At 39.3% G+C, this 24,736-nt stretch overlaps 1 protein-coding gene across 5 annotated transcripts in view; it reads right to left on the reverse strand.

The window, feature by feature from the left end:
- slc10a7 (solute carrier family 10 member 7) overlaps positions 1–24,736 on the reverse strand; it is a 269,973-nt gene that overhangs the window by 43,341 nt on the left and 201,896 nt on the right. For 4 of the 5 annotated variants that reach the window (XM_043699319.1, XM_043699311.1, XM_043699337.1 and 1 more), the window contains exons 8-10: positions 10,062–10,227; positions 7,698–7,749; positions 7,460–7,533 (exon numbers count right to left, since the gene is read on the reverse strand). In XM_043699319.1, the coding sequence (XP_043555254.1) occupies positions 7,460–7,533; positions 7,698–7,749; positions 10,062–10,227 (292 nt within the window). Of the gene's footprint in view, positions 1–7,459; positions 7,534–7,697; positions 7,750–10,061; positions 10,228–24,085; positions 24,385–24,736 lie in introns of those variants that run through there. The other variant, XM_043699347.1, reaches the window with a different exon arrangement.

The raw sequence follows: 24,736 nt of genomic DNA on the forward strand, positions 1-24,736 counted from the left end.
AAGTTCTGTTATGATAGACTACTGGCCGTTTTGCGTGAATATTTTTTAGTGAATAGGAAACGGTGGCCAACTGCGAGAACCCAGAATATCTATCAAGTCAGGTTTTCTTCTGGAATCCGACTTTCCGAATTACCTTCAGCTGAGATCATAATGTTTCAACAAGATTCCCTGAGGCAGTTACTTTGGGAATCATTTTGACAAAAATGTTAGTGGAAATATTAGTTCAATTTTTTTTTGCAAGAACTGAATTATCAAAGAAAATACAATCAAAAGTTTATGTCACAGAAATTTAAAGAAATAATGAACAGTTGGGAATCAAACAATTTATGCCTTCAACTCATTATCCACAATCACAAGGAGCATTAGAAAGATAAAATCAAACTTTAAAGACAGTGATTACAGCCGATTGTCAGGATTATCCTAATGACTGGATTTGTTACTACTCGTTATTAAGGATTCCCCAAATGAGTCCACAGGATTCAGTCATTTTAAACTGCTAAATGGGCATGAGGTGAGAGGATATTTTAAGTTATCTTCATTTAAAAAAAATACATTTCTAATCTATGGGTCAAATTTCCCATGGTCACTTGAAGTGTTTTGTCATATGACATTCATGACACTCAGTTTGCCTTTGCTGGAGTGATTTTGCTCCATCAAGCTTCTCGTCTTCATTTCATTAATTATGCAACAGGATTCTTGGGTACTTTTCTTGGGGAATTACACAGCTCGAGAGATGGAAACACAGATCATAGGATCTTCTGGCTTTGATGCCTCTGGTACATATTTTAAACTGCACACCAATTTAAATGATCCAAGCCAGGAACAGGCACCCACACTGTGGTGCTCAACTGTTATTACCGAACACATAGCTTAGAGGAAAGGACAACTCACTCTCTGGTTCACAGACAGGGATCTGCAACCATTGGTGAACAGAGTGATGGGGTGAATGGAAGTCCTTTTTCCAGCAGGTATACAAATCAGAATAAGCTAGCGTGGACACAGATTGCAACCTGGTCTTGCGTGAGTAGGAACATCCAGCAATGTAGAAAGAAGGTCAATGATCTTCTGTAATCCTCAAAGCTAAGTGCCGCCATCTTCTTTCTGCTAATCTCACCTGACCCTAGTGAACTATTAAAAGTGAGGGTCACTGGACCTTATCAAATCAAAAAGCAATTCAGTGATATGAATTACATAATAAGAACTCCATACAGGAGAAAGTATTAGTGACTACGTCACGTTAGTATGTTAAAGCAATGCTATGACAGGGAGGATGATTCAGGAGGTAAATATGTTAGTGGCAGCAAAAGGACTTGGGAGCAAAATAAAAATATCAGCGCAACTTGAGAATGGATCAGAAAATCAAAATTCCAAAACCATTCCTCCAGAAATCATATTAGATAATGCAGAAATGCTTGAAAAATTCGATGGAATATGAAGCAATCACTAGAAAATTATAAATGTGACCTATGAAAATTATTACAGTTTCAGAAATTGATTTGTGTAAATAGGCCAAGGAAAACATGTTTGGTCAATATAATGTTAACGTATGGCATGAATTATCCATAAAGCAAGCATTTTTATCGGCTCAGCCAAAGGAAGTTAGTCCAAGTGAAGGAAGAGATCAAGTTCATGAAGTAAAATGACATTATTTAATTGAATCACAATAGCTGGAGGTCATCAAATGTAATTCTACCAAAACCAGATGGGTCATAATGATTATGTTTGGATTATCACAAAGTCAATGCAGTGAAAAAAGGCAGATTCATATACAATTCCAAGATTAGATGACTGTATGACAGAATTAAACAAGCAAAGTTTGTTTCAAAAATTGATTCATTAAACAGTTCTTGGAAATTCCATTGACCAATACCACCAAAGAACGATCAGCTTTCGTAGCCCCAGGTGCATGTTACTAATGCAAAATCATATTGCTCGGAATGAAAATATTTAAAAGATTAAGCAAGAGGATCACTACATTGTAATGTATATACTGATGATGTGATTGTGTTCGGCCAAACCTGGGAGAAATAGTTTGACTGGTCATGAAGAGCCGATTTGGTTATAAACTTGGCATATTGTGTATTCTTCACAGCAAAAGCAACTTACTGGGGTGATGTTATGGAACCTAGCCAAGTAGCAATAAGAAAAGCAAAAACAAGGATAGCCAGGATTTTCAACATCTTCTCTCTTTCAAATCAAGAAATTTCGCCATATAAAAGCAAAAGTGAATTTCATCCAAAGTTGGTTCTGAATTTCAGCAATGTATTGGCTTCAATGAGAAGCTTTTTAAAGAAAGGCAAGGAATTTAAATTGTCAAAGTGCTTCTGACAGCTTGAATTATACTAAAAGTCATTTAAATTGGCTGTTGATGCCAGCATTATCCAGAACTTTTCTGAAAAACATAATTCTTGCCATTGAAGACGACATATCCAACATATATGTACAGACTGCTATTTATATGAACCATTTTCCTCTAACTTTCCTTGCAAGTTTCATGCCAAAAATCAGACATTTTTTTTTAAAAAAGAGTTTAATACTGCTGCCAGAAAATTTGAAACTCATTCATGTAGCAGGAAGATATAGTACTGGAGCAGATGCTTCATCAAGAGCAAATACAAAGGAAAGTAAATGGTTGAGAACAAAATGGACTTGAGTAGAATATGATTTCTATGCATAGTCATGGTGTATTTGACGTAAATAGACTGTTACTTCTGTATATGTAAAACAGAACGAGTGAAAAAGACAGATTGTGACAAAAATTAAAATACCCCTTAAAGCAACCTTTTCGGTAGAACAAAATGAACTGTGTTAAGAACAATGTATAACTTCAAGTTTAATGTATACCGTGTATTCTTTGTTCAGAAGGGGAATGTGGTTTTAGTTTCATTTTTGAGTTACTCTTGTTCGTTTGCTGCAGAGTGGTATGTAGGCCTGTTTGTTTACATTTTAATTTGCTTCCCAAACCTTGAAGTGAAAAATAGGAATGTTCATAGCTTAGTGAGGAAAAAGTAAGAAACATTGGAAGTATTTGTATGGGTGTGCAATAGAACTCCCCCTCCAACCCAGAGCGATCTCTCAACCTCAAGGTGATCCCCAAGGTGACACCTGGCATGGTTTGGAGCCAAGGCCCTGTGCAGACTGGATGCTGAGTGCGAGCGTGGTCTAGGTTGGAAGACCATTGTTTTGAACTTTTATTTCTGCAATGCTGGACTTCTTATTTCTCTATTTTCCAAGATCTTGTAACTGAAGAAGCAGTACCTACATACCTTTGTAGCTCAGTTGGTGCTGTAAGTGACGACTTATAAATTTGTCACTGTACTCATTGAGTAAATGACAATAAAGCCACTTCAATTCAATTCAAAAAACACAGCTAAGTTCCTTAGTAAAAAAGAAATCCTGTTCTCCTGCTAGAATCATTTTTTAGGGAACTCACATGTTTGAATTTGTATTAGAACATAAAATGTAGGAGCAGGATTAAGCAATTCAGCCCCTCAAGACTATTCAGCCATTCAGTACGATCATGGTTAGTCTCATTTTGGCTCAACTCCACTTTCCTGCTCACTCTCCATAATCTTTTAATCCATTTAAAAACCTGTACATCTCCTCCTTAAATTTACTCAATATCTCAGCATTAAACATAGTCTGGAATTTTACAGATTCTCATCATAAAAACCGAAAGAGCTGTGGATGCTTAAAATCAGAAATAAAAGCAGAAACTGCTGGAAAAATTCAGCAGATCTGGAGCATCTTTGGAGAAGAATCAGAATTAACGTTTTGGATCCAGTGACCCTTCCTCAGAACTGGACTGGAAATGTTAACGCTGATTTCTCTCCACAGGTGTTGCCAGACCTGTTGAGCTTTTCCACCAATGTGTTTTTTTTTCTAATTTCTCATCATCTCTAATTTAAACCTGCCACCCCTTATCCTAAAGCTATGGCCTCCCATCCTAGATTGCCCCACATTAGGAAACAACCTACCTACGTCTATTTTGTCAATCCCCTTTAGCATTGTGTATACTTCAATTCCTTTCATTCTCCTATACTTCAGAGAGTATTGGCCTAAACTGCTTAATCTCTCTTCCTAAAACAAGCCCCTTATTTCTGGAACCAATGTTGTGAACTTCCTCTGAACTATGTCCAATGGAAGTGATCCCTCCTCAAGTAAGGGAACTAAAATTGTATGCAACATACCAGGTGTGGTCTCACTAAAACAACAATAAGTGAATGTCAGGGCCAGTATAATAAAGGAATGTAAATCAGCAAGGTAGGGTAACGGAAGTACAGTTAGCTTAAGGGAAGTTAACAGTAATATTTGATAAGCATAATTATTATATATTCTTTCAGAAAAGAAAATTACTCAGGGGCTTAAAAGTCATAGCAGCAAAGCTCAGACCAGCAGCAAAGCTCTATGCTAGCTGGCAAATTACTGAAGCATCAGTTGTCCCTGGTGAACACATGTTCAGGAAGTGTGACCAGCTGCAGCTACTGGCAAACTGCAATTTGGAGCAAGAGCTGCAAGTAATTTCACGATGGAGGATCCATGATACTCAGAACATTGTAGATAGCAGATTCAATGAGGTGGTTATGCCAATGATGCAGATGGAACAGACATAAAGGGCATGAGTGACCAACAGGCAGAGGAGAGGAAGGAATGTAGTGTACGAGTGCCCTGTGGCCATCCCCTTACTAACAGATGTACAGCTTTGGATACTGCTGGGGCAGATGACTGTGCAGTGGAGAACAGTGGCAGACAACTTCATGGCACCATGGTGGATCTGCTGCAAAAGAGAGGAGGAAGAACAATGGCAAGGCTATAGTGGTAGGGGTCCGTAATGGAAACATGCATTTTGTGGGTGCAAAAGAGACTCCAGGATGGTGTGTTTCCTTCCTGGTGCCCTGATCAGTGATGCCACCTAATGGCTGTAGAACATTCTGAAAGGGGGAAGGCAAACTGATAGAGTTTGTGGTATATATTAGTACTAATGACATGGGTAGGAAAGGGGAACCGGTTCTGAATGCAGAATTTAGGGAGATAGGAAATAGATTAAAGAATAGGACTCAAAATGTAGTCATCTCTGGATTACTTTAGGTGCCATGTACAAGTGAGTATAGGGATAGCAGGTTAGGCCAAATAAATGCATGACTGGAAGAGATGGTGCAGGAGGGAGGACTTCAGATTTTTAGGACATTGGAACTGTTTTTAGGGGCAGTGGGACCTACACAAGGCAGACCGTTTGCACTTGAACTGGAATGGGATTAGCATCCTTGAGGGGAGATTTGTCAGTGCTGTAAGGGAGGGTTTAAATAAACTTAGCAGGAGGGGGGTGGGGTTCTGGAGATATTGTTCAGCACGGAAAGATGAATGGACAAAATTAGAAGTGACAGCAAGCGGGTCAGAAAGACATTGACGTTATAGGCAGTTTGAGGCACAAGAGAGTTTGGAATGGTTGGATGGTATTTATTTTAATGCTAAACAATAAAGATAAAGTTGCCATAACCATTAGACAGAGAGACAAGCAGTGGCAGTTCTACCTGAGGCAACTGTCAAGGTTGAGAAAGTGAGACCTTCATAGTAAAGTCTAATAAGCATGCTGTTTTAGTAACACAGTCCCACTTATATAAATACAATTAATAAGAAAACAATAAATTAAAACTTAATTTCTCCAAGTAAGCACAGTCTACATCTTTTCCACGTTATCTTCAACCTTCCTTCTGCTTATCGCACATCACAAGCGCTTGTCTTCCATTGATTCTTCAGTGAGGATTTTGAGCTGGAAATACTGTGGTACCTTTAATGGGTCTTTTTAGAGAGCTTACCAATTGTGTGTGAAAGCCAGATTTGTCTCTCAGATAGCGGACTTGCTTTCGCTGCATCTTAGGTTTGGCTCTCCCTTCAGAGCTACATGTTGCTGGCAATTTGCACATTAGCTAGAGCAAATTCAGATGCCTCATACTTTTTCAGCAAACCCTGGCACTACACATGATACATACAATGTGTAATGGAGTAAAGCAGTACAAAGTAACACATTTGGCACTTTGCCAAATTTGGAATAATCAAGTTATATTAAAATAATTAATTTCAAATATTTGCTGTATTTTAGAGGAAAAATGTACTCATAGTATATTAGGAGACACAAATACCCAATTTGTTACCCTGCGGTCACTTACAACCTTTGCTGGCTATTGTCTCCCCCCTCTTCTATTGTTCTGAGGAAATATGGGATATAGGTAAAACAGCTATTTTTATGTTAGCACAGTTGGGACGCATCATTCAATACAAAATTCCACCAATCCACCAATTCCATATTCTTTTTATGAACCAACAAAAGTTTAAAGCCTTCAAGGTCTCTCCATTTCAAGGACAAGAGAAAAGCACGATTGTGCAGGCAACTCAGAAACGTGAGGAAGGATCTTGCGATGTCAGAATTTCAGCCTTCTTTGGCCCAATTAACAGTCTGCCAGAATTGCAGGCATCACTAAAAGGTTTGGACGTAGTGATATTATGACATTTGTCGTAAATTATCCTACTTTCACAACAACTGTCCGAAAGCAATGGATACCTACATAAGTGGGTGCAGACAAGAACCCAATTCCTGTTGAATGAATGTGCCCTGGAACTGAAAAGGCTCATCAGGCAAGACATGGCATATTCATGAAGTGCAGACTTTATTCAATGAAGACTTGAACAGTCAAATTACTAGTTTGAAAAAGGTATAGTGCCCTCAAAATTCTGAATATCTGCTATCAGGATTACATAACCCAGTCAGGGAACCAACTCATTGTCTGGTCCATACTGAGCAAAACTTTTTATTATACATGCCAGAAAAAGACATCAGGAGGCATTTCTCAATTAAAGCGGTGTTTTGAAAATTGAACTCCTGACTATACACTCAGGGTTAAAGCAAATACATACATAATTCCTATATTTGTAATTAACTAAACACAGACAGTTTGAAAAGGGATGTGTTTGTTAGCATTTTGCTTTCAATCTGACTGTGACAATGATTTTTGCAATGTTTAAATGCTCTTGTTGCTTAAGATTATTAACTCATGAAGAAACAGTAAAATAGATGCCGTTGCATTTCAGCATCTTTTAAACACTTGCAATTCTGGGATTTGACAGGATTCACTACATTCTCATAGAAATGAAGTTCCACATCCGAATGCCTCCCTTGAAATACTTCAGCTATAAATGGTACAGACCATTTTTAAGAATTGAACTATTTAGTGCATAACATTAATCCTTGATATCATTCCACCTATATCAATCAATAATTATGTGGATACTGGAAATATTGACAAATTTTAAAGTCACTACTGCAGTCTATTTCCAATATGTTGTAAGGATTAATAACAAGTACACTGGTCATTAAAAGCAATTTGAAGTACAGTAAGTGGAACCACTCTTAAGAACAGATTATATTGCTGAGATTCCATTTTCTAAAATGAAATTTACTTACCAAGAGTCAGTGATTTATGTGTGGAACAGAACATAATGGCAACTGTGTCTGCAGCTGTGAAACCTGATTTTTTTCTGAAAGAGAAAGAGAAATTGAATATATGTTTAAATTAATTCTTACGGCAAGTTTTCATGTAAATATTTGCAATTGATACATATTGTAACTACCAAATTATATTTGAAAAATACAGGTAAAGTAAAATATACTGATGTGTCAATACAAAAGTACAATTACTCACCTTGTAGAAATGATAAAAGTTAAAAACATGAAACTCAGCTGAAGGAAAAATACTGAAAGAAAAATGAAAATAATATTTAATAAACCTCAACAGCACAGAAATATTTTCAAAGTGAATGCAGATTGCAATATAATTGGAACAAATCTTGAACAACTATGTAGATACATTCATCTTAAATGAAATTTAAGTTTAACATTTCCTGTATAGTAAGCTTTTAATTGTTACATTATTCAACTGTCAAATATAAAGTTTCAAGATGTACAATGATATTAAAATTTCAAGCTATCCATTGCTCTTTGCATTTTTATTACTGCAGTTGAGTACTTTGTTCCAATATTAAAAAGAATTATAATGCCCCACTTCATATTTTCTGAAATGTCTATAATATTTAAATGTGATATAAGAATAAAACTAGTTCAGTGGCAAATTAACCAGTCCCATCATGTGGTTCAAAGAAAGAAACTATATCTGGCATTCAACAGAATGTTGGCTATCTTGAACTTTCAATTATTTTTCTTAAAAGGCAACTTGGAGCTTTTGAAATAATTGATAGAAGTTATCGCTAGATAAACTAATAGATTATCTGTATGAAATTATATACATGAAATATTTATGAAAAATGGGAGTTATAATGGTGGTATTAGTTTCAGACTAGGTGTATCGTGATATCTGTAACTCTCATTCACAACTTAAGTCTATTTAAAACAAAACTAAAATCTCATATTGAAAGAAAAAAAAATTGGAATAAATGAACTATTTGAAAGAATAAGAAACTTCCCAATAAAGAATAATTTCCAGGTCGAATCCCTTGAATGTGCTATTAGCTGATTTCAGAAGAGAAAACTTTAAATATTTAAGAGTCCCTGGACTAGGACAGAAAAAAAGTCAAGTCATTCCTGGCTCTTCAGTGACATCAGCTAAAACTACAGAATTATAAACAATGTCAACCCTGATTGATTTGTGCTCTGTATCTCCATGGCTGGACAGTTCCTGATGGTTTCAGATTAATCCTAACGCAAAGAACTTGTTTTAGGTTACCAGTTTGAGTTCATAATAATATGAAATAACAGGCTGTCAACATGAGCATAGGTACTGAAGGGCTGTAATAATTTATGAAACTATCCCAACATAATCAATTACCCTCCCAGAGAGGGAAGAATTCAAATATTCATGAGTAGACAAATGCATGGTATGTGCAGTATAATATGGACAAATAGGAGGTTATCCACTTTGGTGGTAAAAAAAAACAACCAGGAAGGCAGATTACTATCTCAACAGTGATAAATAGGGAAAGCGGGGGGCAGATAGTGAAGAAGGCACATGTTATGTTGGCTTTCATAGCAAGACAAATTCAAAAAGTCTGGCTTCAATTTTACAAAGTCTTGGTGAGAACACATTTAGTGTATTGTGTGCAGTTTTATCCCCCTAATCTGAGGAAGGATGTTCTAGCTATGGAGGTGCACGACAGAGGTTTAGTAAACTGTCTTCTGGGATGGCAGGACTGACGTATGAGGAGAGGCTATGAACAGTACGGATCGGTTAGGAATATATTCATTGCAGTTTACAAGAATGAGGGGGCGGGGGGGGGAGGGGCGATCTCACAGAAACTTATAAAAAATTCTAATAGGACTAGACAGGGTAAAAAGCCGGAAGGATGTTCCAATGACTGGGGAGCCCAGAACCATGAAGTCACAACTTAGCGATATGGGTGAGATCATTTAGGACTGAGATGAGGAAAGATTTCTTCACGCAGAGAATAGTGAGCCTGTGGTATTCTCTGACACAGAAAATGGTTGAGTCCAAAACATTTAAGGTGTTTTTTTTGGAAGTAATTAGCTAAAGGAGTCAAATGGTATGGAAAAAAAAAACCAGAACAGAGTACAGAGCAGAATGAACAGTCACAATTGTATTAAATGATGGAGCAGGCTCGAAGGGCCAGGTAGCATACATCAGGGTTCCCGATTTCATTGTTGCTATGTGATTGAAACAAAATAAGTCAGCCAAATCTATATTTTCTTCTTCACTACTAGTAAAGATTATTATAGTTTACTTGCCTGTGGTTAGCTCATCAAATATATTTACACACAGGAAAGAAACTTGGCATCAATAATTGGTGACTCAATGAAAATAAATGCAACCTTTTTTTATGTTTTGTCTGCAGTTTTAAATGGTATGACCAGCACATGTGCTCGAAGAAAGTAGTCAAGGGAAAAAAAAGGTGTTGCAAATATTTCACTGGCTTACCACCAGATAAATCACAGATTTCATCAGACCTGCTGCAGAATCTTGTCCTGACATAGCTGTCAGTGACATACTTGACAGCAACAAAAAAATTATCATAAAGTCCAACCAAGCAACACTTACTTAAAAGAACAATTATTATTAGACTAAAGGTATCTAGGTCAATCTTTGGACTGGAGAAAGTATCACAAAATGTTGAATATATGATCATAAGGAGCACACAACTGCTGATAACTCCAAATGGGGGCTTTTTCCTTTCAAGCCAATCCTTGCTGTATCTTCGCAAAATCTGTAGGGAGAAAGAGCATTATAAGTTTGTTTTGTGGAGGGTTAAGTCAAGTTGGGCATCACAAAATAAATTTGACAGCACAGTGGCATTATACAGGAATGGAATTATTCAGTTGGTGTCCCCAAAGGATTTCAAAGCTTTTTAGTTGCATAGCTGTTCTTCTGAGGAATTTAACATTTTTTAAATTAGGGCAACATGAAGTCGGCCTCAACTGTGATCTTGGGTTCATGTCGCGCTACATGTAATCCTATTACACTGTTCTGTATTCTGGAAAGTCTTCCTTACTGTCCTGTTTTAACACCATCAATTTGATAACTTGCTATGATCTCTCTACTTTAATTAGTTTGTACAATTTTGGGTTACTTGTTACCTTGGTTAAACCCTTGGCATGCGACCCTTGCACCTATCATATTATTCCAGCCAAAAAGCATGGTGCTGGAAAAGCATAGCAGGTCAGGCAGCATCCGAGGAGCAGGAGAGTTGACGTTTCGGACATAAGTCCTCCTGCTCCTCGGATGCTGCTTGACCGGGTGTGCTTTTTCAGTGCCACACCTTTTGACTCTGATCTCCAGCATCTGCAGTCCTCACTTTCTCCAAGTTATTCCAGCTGTTTGGTTTGTCTCCAGCATCACCTTGTTTTTAAATTTCTGTAATTATCTCTCTGCCTCAATTAATTGGATTATGGGTCACCCCATTCCTTACTACTCAGCTGTTGATACTTTACTCACACCATCTGACACTTTTCATCACCTGCAGAGAATTATTATGCGACATTCACTCACCATTTGTATGGTCTTTTGATCTCTCTGCCTATAAATTCTATGCCTGTATGCTTCACTTCACCATCTAATGAAGAGGCATTGCTCTAAAAGCTTGTAATGTGAAATAAACCTGTTGGACTATAATGTGGCGTTGTATGACATCTGACTTTGTTCAGGGAGAAAGAGAGGACTGCAAATGATGGAAATCACAGTCCAACCATGTGGTGCTGGAAAAGCACAGCCGGTCAGGCAACATCCGAGGAGCAGGAAAATCGACACTTCAAGCATAAGCACTTCATCAGGAATATGGAGGGGGCAGTGCCCAACGAGGTTGAGAGGTACATGGGAGGAGGGTGGCACTAGGGGGACAAGCTAGCCAGAAATATGATAAGTAGATGAAGGTGGGGTGGGGGTGGGGTAATGGTGATAGGTCAGAGTGGAGGGTGGAGGTGGGTGGGAAGGAAGATGGACAGGTAGGACAGTCCAAGAGGGTGGTGCTGAGTTGGAGGGTTGGATCTGGGATTAGGTGGGGTGAGGGGAGATGAGGAAACTGGTGAAATCGACATTGATCCTGTGTGGTTGAAGGGTCCCAAGGCAGAAGATGAGGCATTCTTCCTTCAGGCTGCGGATGGCTAGAATTTGGTGGTGGAGAAGGCCCAGGACTTGCATGTCTTTGGTGGAGCGGGACAGGGAGTTGAAGTGTTCGGCCACAGAGCAATGGGGTTGTTTAGTGCATGTGTCCCAGAGATATTCACTGAAACATTCTGCAAATTGGTGTCCTGTCTCCCCAATGTACAGGAGAGCACATTGAGAGCTTTTCCACTCCAGTGCAACACTGGCACCTCCCCATCATGGAACAGTAGAGACTAGAGGACTGGCAAGCTTTGGAGCACACCTCTTCAGTACAATGGCTAAATATTGTCAGGGCCCATATCTTTTACAATGTCCAGGGCCTCCAATCATTTTTTGATATCATATGGAGTGAACTGATTGGCTGAAGAGTGGTATCTGTAATGGAGGAGGCCGAGATGGATCATCCACTTGGCATTTCTGGCCAAGGACTGTTGTGAATACTTCAGCTTCATGTTTTGGGCTCTTCGATCATTGAAAATTGGAATATTTGAGGGGTCTCCTCCTCCAGTGACTTGTTTAATTATCCATCACATTCATGACTGGATGTGACAGGGTGGCATGCTGGCTCAGTGGTTAGCACTGTTGCCTCACAGCAGCAAGGACCTGGGTTTGATTCACCCTTGGGCAACTGTGTGGAGTTTGCACATTCTCCCCGTGTCTGCGTGGGTTTTCTCCAGGTGCTCTGGTTTTCTCCCACAGTCCAAAGATGTGCAAGCTAGGTGGATTAGGGTCACAGAAATAGAGTAGGGGGTTGGGCCCGGGCGAGATGTTCTTTGGAGAGTTGGTGTGGACTTAATAGGCTGAATGGTCTGTTTCTACATTGTAGAGATGCTGTGACTGCAGAGCTTAGATCTGATCTGTTGGCTGTGGGATTGCTTAGATCTGTCTAGCACTTGCTGCTTATGGTATTTGGTATGCAAGTGGTCTTGTCTGGTAGGTTCACCAGGTTGACACCTCATTTTCAGGTAGGACTGGTGCTGCTGCTGACATGCCCTCCTGCATCTCCCTTGAATCAGGGTTGATCCCCTGGCTTGATAGTGGTAATAGCTGAATGGGAGATATGCCAGTCCATGAAGTTGCAGGTTGTGCTGGAGTACAGTTCTGTCATTGTTAATAGCCCACAGCACCTCATGAACGCCCAGTCTGGAGTTGCTGGATCTGTATGAAGATGTGTCCCATTCAGTACGATAGTAGTACCATGCAACGGAATGTTCTCAACCTGAAATTGGGACTTCATCTCCACAAGACTGTGCGGTGGTCATTCTTAGCGATACTGTAGTGGACAAATGGATTCGCAGCTAACAGACTGGAATGCAAGAGGTCAAATATATTTTTCCCTCATCACTTGCTGCAGACCCACTCTAACAGCTATGTCATCTAGGACCCAATCAGCTCAATCAATAATGTTGCTGCCAAGACACTCTTGGTGGTGAAATATTAAAATCCCCCCAACAAAGTACATTTTGCAAACTTGCCACCCTCAGGAATTAGGTGGGGTGAGGGAAGATGAGGAAACTGGTGAAATTGACATTGATCCTGTGTGGTTGGAGGGTCCCAAGGCAGAAGATGAGACGTTCTTCCTCCAGGCCTCGGGTGGCTAGAATTTGGTGGTGGAGAAGGCCCAGGACGTGTACCTCCTTGGCGGAGTGGCAGGGGAAGTTGAAGTGTTCGACCACAGAACAATGGGGTTGTTTAGTGCATGTGTCCCAGAGATATTCACTGAAACATTCCACAAGTTGGTGTCCTGTCTCCACCCACACAAAGTACATTTTGCAAATTTGCCACCGTCAGGAATTCTTCCAACTGTTATTCAACATGGAGAAGATATTCATCTGTCAAAGGAGAATGATATGTGGTAATCAGGAGTTTCCTGACCATGTTTAAGATCTCTGGAGTCAAATCTTAAGCAATCTGAGGGCAATTCTCTCCTGAGTGAGTACCACTGTGCACCACCTCTGCTGTGTCTGCCCTGCCGGTGAGACAGGACAAATCCAGGGTTGGCGATGGTGACATCTGGGACATTGTCAAGTCTGTAAGTATGACAATATCAGGCTGGTACTAGACTGATCTGTACGACATCTCTCCCAATTTTGGCACTAGCCATTATGCTAATAAGGAGGACTTTGCAGAGTCAACAGGGTTATTTCTGCCGTTGTTAATTCCAGTATCTCGGTCAATGCTGGGTGTTCAGTCTGGGGTTTCTGTTGAGACTTTGTAGCGATGTACAGAGTATCAGTCATGCTCATAGAGTAGTGCATATTTACATACAGGTAAGTGTTGCCATGTGATATCATGTTATAGAAAAATGCGCAATACAAGTAATTGGGCTTATGGTTAAAACCGGGGTTAGGGACTCCACTTTAGTGAACCTGTCCATTCCTGGTCAGTTACAGAAAAGGCAAGTTGTTACAAGCGAAATTTCCCAATGTATTGTATTCCTGACTCTGGAGTTTATCTCTGACATTAAACTTTGTGAAACTTCTGGGAGTTTTTTTTTGGCAAGAGTAAAATCTCTTTTTTGAGGGATTGGCTAAAGAGCTGAGAATGCTTTGAACAGCTGGAGCTTTTGATGGGTCTCACGTTTCAGAGAGAATGAGGGGTCCAGACTCTCTCATTCTTCCCTGCTCCCCACCCCCCCCTCCCCCACCGTTTTCAAATGGAGACTGGGTGAACTTGGATCAGGCATAACCTGGGGATGGATGGGGTGGGGAGAGATCAGAGTCATGAGTGGTCCATCCTTAGCTTCACAACTCTCCCCTTCCACACACATACACCCTACGTGTGTGAAGCTTCAGGTAGCTAGCAACTAAGCCTCTGCTTAATGAAAGGCCCTGCTTACTGTCCAACACTTGCTGGCTGTCACCGTATTTGCACGTTTCCTCGCTCCCTCTCGCGCTCTCTTCCCAGTCCTCAGACCCCAACCACCCCCCAACGCCGTGCATGATTCCAGTAAGCATTCCAGCAAAATATTCTAACGTTCGCTTTCCTTACCTTAGGTGCAGATAGAAGCAAAAAACAAACACACAGACAACAGCCTGTTGCAATAGATGTGCCAGCAGAATAAATCACAGCTGGCTGGTAATACAGGGAAGGGATCGCATAACAGTGAATGGGAGTTCACTTTATAAAAAAAATCCACAATTCACAAATCATGTTTATGAAGCGCATGTTATAGGAGAACTACCTGTACTGGAAGCTACTTAATAGATATGGTCCTATTCTTTGCAAATTGAAAGAACACGTAAACATACTGCACATGTTTCAACTCAGAATAAGTGACAGCTATTTGCTGGCTTATTTATCAGGGTAACACAATGACCAGTCAGAGTCAACCAGTCTGACTTAAAATTTAAGCAAAACTTGGGTGCATTCTCCATGACAGTACCTCCACCAATCAGAGCTCATTGCTAACCAATCAACACTTTCCTCTCAGAGTCTAAATGCTGTTTTCCCTTTTCTTGGTATTTCTTGTGAATTGTTCGAATGAGTGCAAGATGAAAAACCTTTTTTTCCAGCACTTTACTACCTCTTCACTACCAAATGAGTGTAACCTAAAGTTTATAACAGGTAATAAGGTATGTATAATTCAAGTGTATATTCCGACTGCATTAAAGAACAGTGTGCTGTTAAATTGGTGCCATTTGTTGTCTGATCTCCTTCAGTATCTCTAGATAAAAAATATTCAGCATAGGGTTTCTGCCCGAAACGCCGATTCTCCTGCTCCTCGGATACTGCCTGGCCTGTTGTGTTTTTCCAGCATCATATTTTTCAACCCATAATACTCATCCATGACAAACGTCAAGCTACCTGGCCTATGGTTTCCTGAGCTCTCCCTCCTATTGATTATTGGAAAATTAACACCAATGCACCTCCTTTCTCATTAGTCACCTTTTTAAGGCCAGACCATGAAGTCCATGAGGACCCAAAGACTTCTCAACATGCAGCTCTACCACTTTGCTCAGTACCATTTCTCTGGTGATTGTTAAAAATCACACAACACTAGGTTATCGTCCAAGAGGTTTATTTGGAAGTACTAGCTCATTAGTGATTCATTCGTTAGCTAGTACTTCCAAATAAACCTTTTGGACTTTAACATAGTGTTGTTTGATTTTTAACTTTGTCCACCCTAGTCCAATACCGGCTCCGCTACATCATCTCTGGTGATTATAGTTTCACTAAGTTCCTTGCTTTATTCCACCTCCTGATTTACAGTTATTACTGGGATGGTTATGCATCTTCTATAGTGAAAACAGAAACAATGTATTTCTTGATTTCATTTCTATTTTCCTTATTATTAACTTCCTATTCTTACTCTCAAGGAGGACTAATAAGTACCTGTAGAAGCTCCTGCTATCTGTTCTTATATTTTAGGTGGATTCTTTCTCCTGATTAACTGTCATTCTCTATATTCTGAGTAATCATCTTACCTGCTATTCTTCTTTGTGAAATATATGCTTTTCACTTCAGTTTGATGCTGTCCTTAACATTTTTAGTTAATCAAAAGTGGTGAGTTCCTTGCTTGGAATTTTTCTTTACAGTAATAATATACATATTCTGAGTACTCTAATCCTTAAACTATCTGCGACTTCTTTAGATCTGTCTCCTAGCTTAGCATCACAATGCACTTCAGCTAGCTCAGCTTTTATGCCCACATAGCTGCCCTAACTTTAATTTAAAATAATCTGAGACCTACTCTTCTCCCTTTCAAACTGGACCCAATCCTTGTCATCTGCAGTTACATTTCCATAATGGCTATTAGATCATATTCATTTCCTTCATTTGTGCTATCAATCTGATTACTTTGTTCTGAATACCAAGTACATTCAAATCCATAGCCTTTAATTTTGTCTTTTTGATATCTTTGTGACATCAATCCTTGGCTAATGGTGTAATTTTAAGTCTATTCCCTCTGTCCCTTCCTATTATTCCCAGGCCTTCATTTCCCATATCATTATTTTATGTTTTCTTATAGATATATACTCTCATCTTGAGTCTACCCATTGATTTGCATCATCCAAGCTTAATCCATCTGAGGAAGGGTCACTGGACCCAAAATGTAAACTGATTTCTCTCCACAGATGCTGCCAGACCTGCTGAGCTTTTCCAGCAATTTCTGTTTTTGTTGTTAATCCATCATAGTTTAAAACCTTCTCTACATCCCTAGTTATGAGTCTTGCTTGAACACTAGTCCAGCACGGTTCAGGAACAGACTGGGAGAAAAGAGAGGACTGCAGATGCTGGAGATCAGAGTCAAAAAGTGTGGTGCTAGAAAAACACAGCCGATCAGGCAGCATCCGAGGAGCAGGAGGGTTGATGTTTTGAACATAAGCGCTTCATCAGAATTATGAGTCTTGCTTGAATTTAGAGGAGATTAGGATCCTAGCTTTTACAATTATCCAGCAGTTTTGAGATTTCTTCCAGCACGGTTCAGGAACAGACTGGGAGAAAAGAGAGGACAGCAGATGCTGGAGATCAGAGTCAAAAAGTGTGGTGCTAGAAAAACACAGCCGATCAGGCAGCATCCGAGGAGCAGGAGGGTTGATGTTTTGAACATAAGCGCTTCATCAGAAATTCTTGTGGACTGTAACCACTGGACCTCCCCCCACCCCCCACTACAATTTCTTCCCAGATTTAGAGCAAGTATGCCAAATCCTAGCCGCATGCTGACAACAGAGGAAGTTGGACTCTCACTCCTTGCAGCAGCGAACAGTTCCACTCCCGTCTCACTATAATGTTGCCTACTACCACTACATTCCTTTTGCTCCCTTGCAAGATACCATAGTTAGCTCATCCACCTTGCAGCTATTACTCATATCCAACAAGCTGGAAGAAATCTCAAAACTGCTGGATAATTGTAAAAGCTAGGATCCTAATCTCCTCTAAATTCTTCTTTGTCACTTATAGGCATACCTAGCTACCCCTGGCCACTAGCCAAATCAGATGACCCTATCCTAATGGATCTAACTGCATCCTAATGTAAACTGTCTCCATGGCTTCTCCCCCCTTGTTGATATACTGCAGTATCTGAAGCTGAGCTTCCGGTCACCAATTCGGAGTCAAACAACCTGCAGTCACAGATATTTACTGCTGTTATGTTTGTCCTGGGTCACACTGAAATCCCACATTCTGCAGTATCAGCACATCAGATGACCTGCCGCCTTTATCGTATGTTCATTAATTAACCATTTTAACTCTTGTCGGCATTTCTTCACATGAAAACTTGAGGAAGGTTGTACTCAGTGGTGGCAAGCCGGCTGTGGTCAGTCAGGTCTATTAGAGATTGGCAAATTCTCCCAAAGCAGATGCAAATAAAGGCATAGTAGCTGCTGGGAACAACTGTTCCCTTTCCCTCCATCCATGCTGCTTTTCATTCAGCCTCAAATTTCTTCATAGCACTCATAATGCAGCATCTGCAGACATTGTGCTTCCCACTAGTGATGATTGATATGTGACATCTTCATCTGGTCTGGCCTATATTTGACTCTAGACCTACAGCAGTGTGATTGACTCTTAACTGCCCTCTTAATGACCAAGTAATACCCTCAGTTCAACGACAATTTGGGATGGGCAATATATGGTCTAACTCGTGATACCCAAATTGCATTAAATAATACATTTTAAAAACCTGCCTGACGATGAGCCAGAAGAATGCAGTCATCAGTGAAGAGAATTCTCAGAAAGGGAATTGTCTTTCTTACTGTGTCTTTGAGTAAGTCTGAAGCTGCCTGAGGTTGAAAGGACCTCCAAAAGAAGCATACAAACTCCCTTGTGAGGTTTTTCGTTTGCATGCTTTTGTTCGGTGCTGCTATAAAGCTGTGTTATAGCACCAGCACAACCTAATGCCTAAAGAAATAATTTAATTGTAATAATGGCCTTTTCAGCTCTTTTTAAGCTGTTGAAGGCTGCCTCATGACTGGTTCTTGCCTAGCCCTGTTATAAATGTTTGATCACTCCAACACTCCTACTCCAGTATTCCTAACTTGGAGATTTGCAGGAGAAGCAACTGATTCCCATTAATGGAAACTATCCAGAGTTACATCTCAAAGTCAACTGTCTAACACTTCCTCCACCATGAACTGCTGCAGCAGATGGTCTGAGATTTATACTGCCCGGTTGTGTATTTACTTTGTCAGGGCCTGCTGCTTGTCAGTTGGAAGAAGGTGCGATATCTATGTTGATAGAAGTTGGACCTTGTTGTTGCAGAATCACTCACACAGAGACTTTCACTTTGATGTAAATACTGTAGATGTACTTATAAGGTCTTCAAATTTCCACACACTGGAATCCTGCTGCAATGTTGCAGGTTCTGCAAAATCTTCATTGCAAATGTTCAGTTGCCACCATGTTATGTTTTCCATCATGCACAAACACTTAAAACACAAGAGAAGGATGGGTAACTCAATCAGAGGAGTTCTTTAATTTGAAAAGATGAAACTATATACATCTGGGAGATTAATTAGCACTTCAATTCTCTAAAACTGCTCCTACATTCTGCCAAATGATCATGTGAGCACATAAAGTTAATGCAAGTTGACAAACAGCTGCAGCAAGTCATTAAGAAGACAAAATGCAAGACGATTTGAGTTCCGAAATATGGGTGTCTTACTGCAGCTATACAGGGCTTGGTGAGACCACATCTGGAGTAGTGTGTGCAGATTTGGTCTCCCAACCTAAGAAAGGAAATACTTGCCATGGAAAGACTACAGCAGAGACTTACTGGGCTAACAGGGAATAGCAGGACTTATGAGAAGAGCTTTGTTCAACTGGGCCTTTATTCATTAGAGTTTAGAAGGATAAAAGGGAATCTGATTGAAATATATACAATTCTAACAGGGATAGACGGACAAGTTGCAGGGTGGATGTTGTCCGAGGTTGGAGAATTTAGAACCAAGGTTCTATAGTCTCAGGATATTTCCGATTGATTTGAGAAAACATTTCTTCACTCAAAGGATAGTGAACCTTCGGAATTCTTTACACAGAGGAGGCAAAGTCACAGAATATATTCAATAAAGGACCGAATACGTTTTAGACTTTAAAGGCATCAAGTGGTATGGGGAGGAAGTGGGAACGTGGCTTTGAAATAAAGGATCAGCTGAAGACACATTGAATTGCACGACAGGCTTGAACAGCCAAATGTCCTGCTCCTCTTAGTTTCTATGTTTCTACACTTGTCCAAAATGTTGATACATCAAAGCTTTAGATATTAACCCTGAAAGATGTACCACAACAATCAGCAACCACAAATGTATTGCTACATTTAATTTAGTCTTCCTTCAACTAAAGTTGATGTCAAAATCTTATATAAAATAGACAGTACAGAAACAGGCTATTTCAAACAACTAGTCTATTTCATTACTAAGTATCAATCTATTATAATTGCGCATATCAACTTACAAACTAGAGGGAGTAGTAAGCCATAGGGCCCCTTAAACCTGCTGTGCCATTCAACATGTACATAGCTGACTTGAATGTAAAGCAATGCATAATCAGAGAGATCACTGGTTTGTGCCAGTGAATTAAGATATATTCCAGAATTAACTAATGCTGTGAAATAAAACTAACATCATCAGGAGGCACCATTAATTTGTATAAATCATTTACAAACTATCTAAGAGGAAACATTTGCTGAGTTTAAGATACCATTATGGTATTCTCTAAGTAGGGACCAATGAATGTGGCGAACTCCGTTACTGGTTAAGGACAAAATAATCACAGCTATGTCCACAGGCCTTTTATGTGAATTTTGCCACTATAGTTCTTAAATTGTTCTGTTGCTTTGTCAGCAACACCATTAGCACTTTGCTTATTAAATGGTTCCACTCAAACATTGATCATTACTTAGTTCAACTCCAGAGTGTGTGCAGAACATATGTTACAGTAGAGTTTTCTCTGGCTTTCCAAAAGTATCCAGACAGTATGACAAGTTGTCATTTTTAGTTTTTCATGAAGTACACAAACATCCATTTACAGGTATAAGTCAACCTCATTACTTTTGGCCTTAGAAAAACTGAATTCTTATATACCTCGTGTAAAAGTTGACTTTTACTTCTCAGGGATGAAACTGCTTTGTGGTTATTAATTACTTACTGACAATTACTGTGCTTCATTCATTCATGTAAAGGTACACCCAAGAACTGAAGAATTGTCTCCCATCAATTTCAGCAGCCCAACCAGTTAATAAGATCATTGATTTATAATGATGCCTTCCAGATAGAATCACAAGTACACACTTTAAAATGAAAGCTGTAGCATTCACTAAGCAACCTAACGACCATGCAGCAGCAAGAGAGTTTAAGCTTTGTGAGAAAATGTTTAGAGAACTGAGCAAGGTATCCAATAAACTAGAAAGGATACTGAAGTACAAATGCATAACCAAAGGAAGTCTGAGCAAGTGGCCTCACCTGGGGTATAAAATGGCAGAATGAATTAATGATCATAGGATTAGATTCCCTACAGTATGGAAATAGGCTCTTCATCCCAACAAATCCACACTGACCTTCTGAAGAGTAACCCACCCAGACCCATTCCCCTACCCTATATTTACCCCTGACTAATGCACCTAACAGTATGGGCAATTTAGCATGGCCAATTCACCTGACCTGCACATCTTTGGATTGTGGGAGGAAACTGGAGCACCCGGAGTAAACCCACACAGACAGAGAGAGAATGTGCAAACTCCACACAGTCACCTGGAGGCGGTAATCGAACCCAGGTCCTTGGCAGTGAGGCAGCAGTGCTAACCACTAAGCCCATGTGCGGCCCCACAAAGGGAGAATATTATCATTTCCAGAAGCTCTCAGACAACAAAGATAGTATTTCAGGATTCAAGACTGGTGTTGCATGTGCCCAGGATTCACGAAAAGGTACGAGTTGATCTTTGATTGGAAAACAAAAATGTTACATCAACTGCCACCTGACTGCAACGATACAATCATCAAATTCCACTATTTTATCATCAGACACTACAAAGTAAGATGGTGCCATAGTGGTATTGTCACTGGAGTAGTAATCCTAATTTCCAGGCTAATGCTCTGGAAACAAAGGATCAAATCCACTGCAGAAGCCTCTGGAATTTGAATTCAGTTAATTATTCAGCCTTTTAAGCTGGTATCAGTGACGGTGACCATGAAACTGTCATGAAAGTATCAATTCATCAATGTTGGTTCAATAAAATCCTTCAGGAAAGGAAATCTGCCATCTTTAACTGGTCTGGCAGTTAATTCCAGAGCTACAGCGAAGTTATCGAATTTTGACTGCCTTTTGGGATGGCCGAGAAAGTCACTGAGTTCAAGAGCATTTCGAGATGGGCAACAAATCCTGGCTGTCACTTCCTATGAAAGGATAAAAAGGCCAGGGTAGGGGCAGAAGACATTGAGAGAATGCATACCAATTGATTGCATTGGAAATATGGATGAAACACTAATAAAGGTTGCCTTACCAGCAAACAAGATCATTACCAATACTGGTGAAAGGAAACATTGTTATGGTGAGCCACATGATTTACAGTGGTTCCATAATGTACGGTGGTGATACAAAATTAAACCCAATGGTATATTAAAGTTAAAACAAAAGGAATTTCAGGAAGGTGTAATTGTTGATGTTTACAAGAATGGATGAAGGTGGTTGTAAGAAATGGATCAAGGACGTGTGGAACTTGACACCAGATGGACGACACAGTGAAAAATGTTTGCTCATAAGGACATGCTCAGATGTCATCTTGTTCATGATGTAGTTTAGGCTGTCAGATCCACAAGCATTATGGTACCTATTCCATGTGTTGTCATGTGTTTTGTCTGATAAATATTGTTCAACCCTTGGACACATGCATAAATAATCCTTTCAAGGATAGTATCCAAAGGATGTGGAACAATCGTACCTAAACTGGCAAAAAGATTTCAACAAGAGCAGACATAGGTAAGCATGCTTACTATTGATATTGTGTCAATTGATCATAGATACATGGAATAAGCATGATCTCAATACTGTCAAGAAAATTTCTAAAATATGTATTGGCGAATGTACTTGATAGTAGGGAGAATCATTACTTGTGGAATGATGATGTTAAGTAACTTTACCAATGATGATAGTAAATAATCTATGATGGCGACGAAGATTCATATGATGTTGTTATACAACCAGGCTATTTGTACGAATTGTTTCTTGGTTAAGATGGTGGGTAGAGTGATTTTGAAGGATTTCAACATGAAGGGTTCTAACAATTTGTTTGGATATATATATTGTGGTGAGTTGAATATATATAGTTTGTAATGTAATAAATGTTAACTAATATTAATTATTTAATTTTTCTTTACTTTAGTCCATTGTGATGGAATTATTTGGGCCCAAAATCAAGCAGACATCATCCCTCAAAAATTAACTGTGTAAAAATCACACCCACATAGGTTTCATGCCTAAAAATAGTTGTAATTTTACATACATGAACAATTTCCCAAGGCACGTTATACATTGGTTAACAGGATACAGTGCTGACAATAGCCATAATTGTGGTATCAGATTTACGTTTTATTTATTCATATTTGTGAAAGCAGATTAATATCCAAAATAAATGGGCGGCATGGTTCAATTCCCGCCTCAGGCGACTGACTGTGGAGTTTGCACATTCTCCCCGTGTCTGCGTGGGCTTCCTCTGGGTGCTCGGTTTCCTCCCACAGTCCAAAAATGTGCAGGTTAGGTGAATTGGCTATGCTAAATTGCCCGTAGCGGTAAGTGAAGGGGTGAAATGTAGGGGAATGGGTCTGGGTGGGTTGCGCTTCGGTGGGTCGGTGTGGACTTGTTGGGCCGAAGGGCCTGTTTCCACACTGTAAGTAATCTAATCTAATCTAAAAACCCAACTTCATTTTAGTTGACATGGAATATTCTTTTGTTTCACTCAGCAAACACAAGTTCAAATAATTAAATGCATGTAATTTACTGTATAAGAATTCTGAATCAAAAGACATGAATTATTCAGTTTTGTGGAATACATGGGACAAGGGAAAAATAGTTATTATGGTTCATTACATCTCAGCAATGATGGGATGATAGTTTTGTCTGAATTGGCTTTGGTTATAAAATAATGTTAGTGTGTCTATGTTTAAAATGTTCCAACTAAAACATATTCATTTATTGCAAGATATCCAAATTTGTATACATCACTGCACTACAGCTAAAGGAATCATGCATTTGAGATCTGATGAACTAATGGTTAATTCAACTCCAATATTTAGCTTTTGGAATTACACATTTATTGGTCAGAAGATGTGACTGTTGAAATAAAGATTTATTTGTTAAACTGGATGCCTAATTTACTAATTATGAACAAATCAAAACATTTGATTTAGTTAGTAACTGTAATGATCTGTGCCAGAAACCAAAATAATCAAATTTACTTCATGACTCCAAATGAACAAATTACCAAGATTGTATTGATTTCAAAACAAATGAAAGAATTAACAAACAAATGATACCAATAAAAAAAGCAAATTTTACTTTAAATAGTCCATACAACATGGATATGTCTTAGACGACTCCATGCTCCTATAAACCCATCAGAGACATATGGGAGTATGTAGCTGTGCAGTTTAGCAATATGCTTTCTTAATTATTCATGCAAGGTAGGGCAGGAGTCCAAAAACAGCTGTGACCTCCGAATCACACAGGCACTGGTTACCATCTGGGTCACAGCAGTCCTGATGGGGGAGCTTAACAGAGTTCTTTTTCAACCAACCAAAATGTAGCATTCCAAACAATGCTTCGACCATATCTGAGAAAAACATCAGCATCTGAGTCATTCACACAGCCTTCCAGGTTTCAGAATATTTTAGCCAGCTTACAAAGAGTGTCCAGGAGCTTCTGTCAACTACTCTGCCAAAAACATATCTTCTCCACACAATAATTCCTCTTTCTGTCTCTGTTTTCTCTTTGTGCTTGCACCTGTTTTGATTGCCTTTTTCCTTCCAGCTCTCCTAACTCCTTACATTTGTAGCTTCTCGGTGTCTGGCCACATGACTTTTGTCTTAACCTGTTTGCTATTAATATTGACTTTCAGGTCACAAATAAGCAAATTGCATGGACCAGTATTTCTTATTATACAAGAAACTTATAATAATCAATTT

Source organism: Chiloscyllium plagiosum, chromosome 1 (genome assembly GCF_004010195.1).
Source record: "Chiloscyllium plagiosum isolate BGI_BamShark_2017 chromosome 1, ASM401019v2, whole genome shotgun sequence".
NCBI lineage: Eukaryota > Metazoa > Chordata > Chondrichthyes > Orectolobiformes > Hemiscylliidae > Chiloscyllium > Chiloscyllium plagiosum.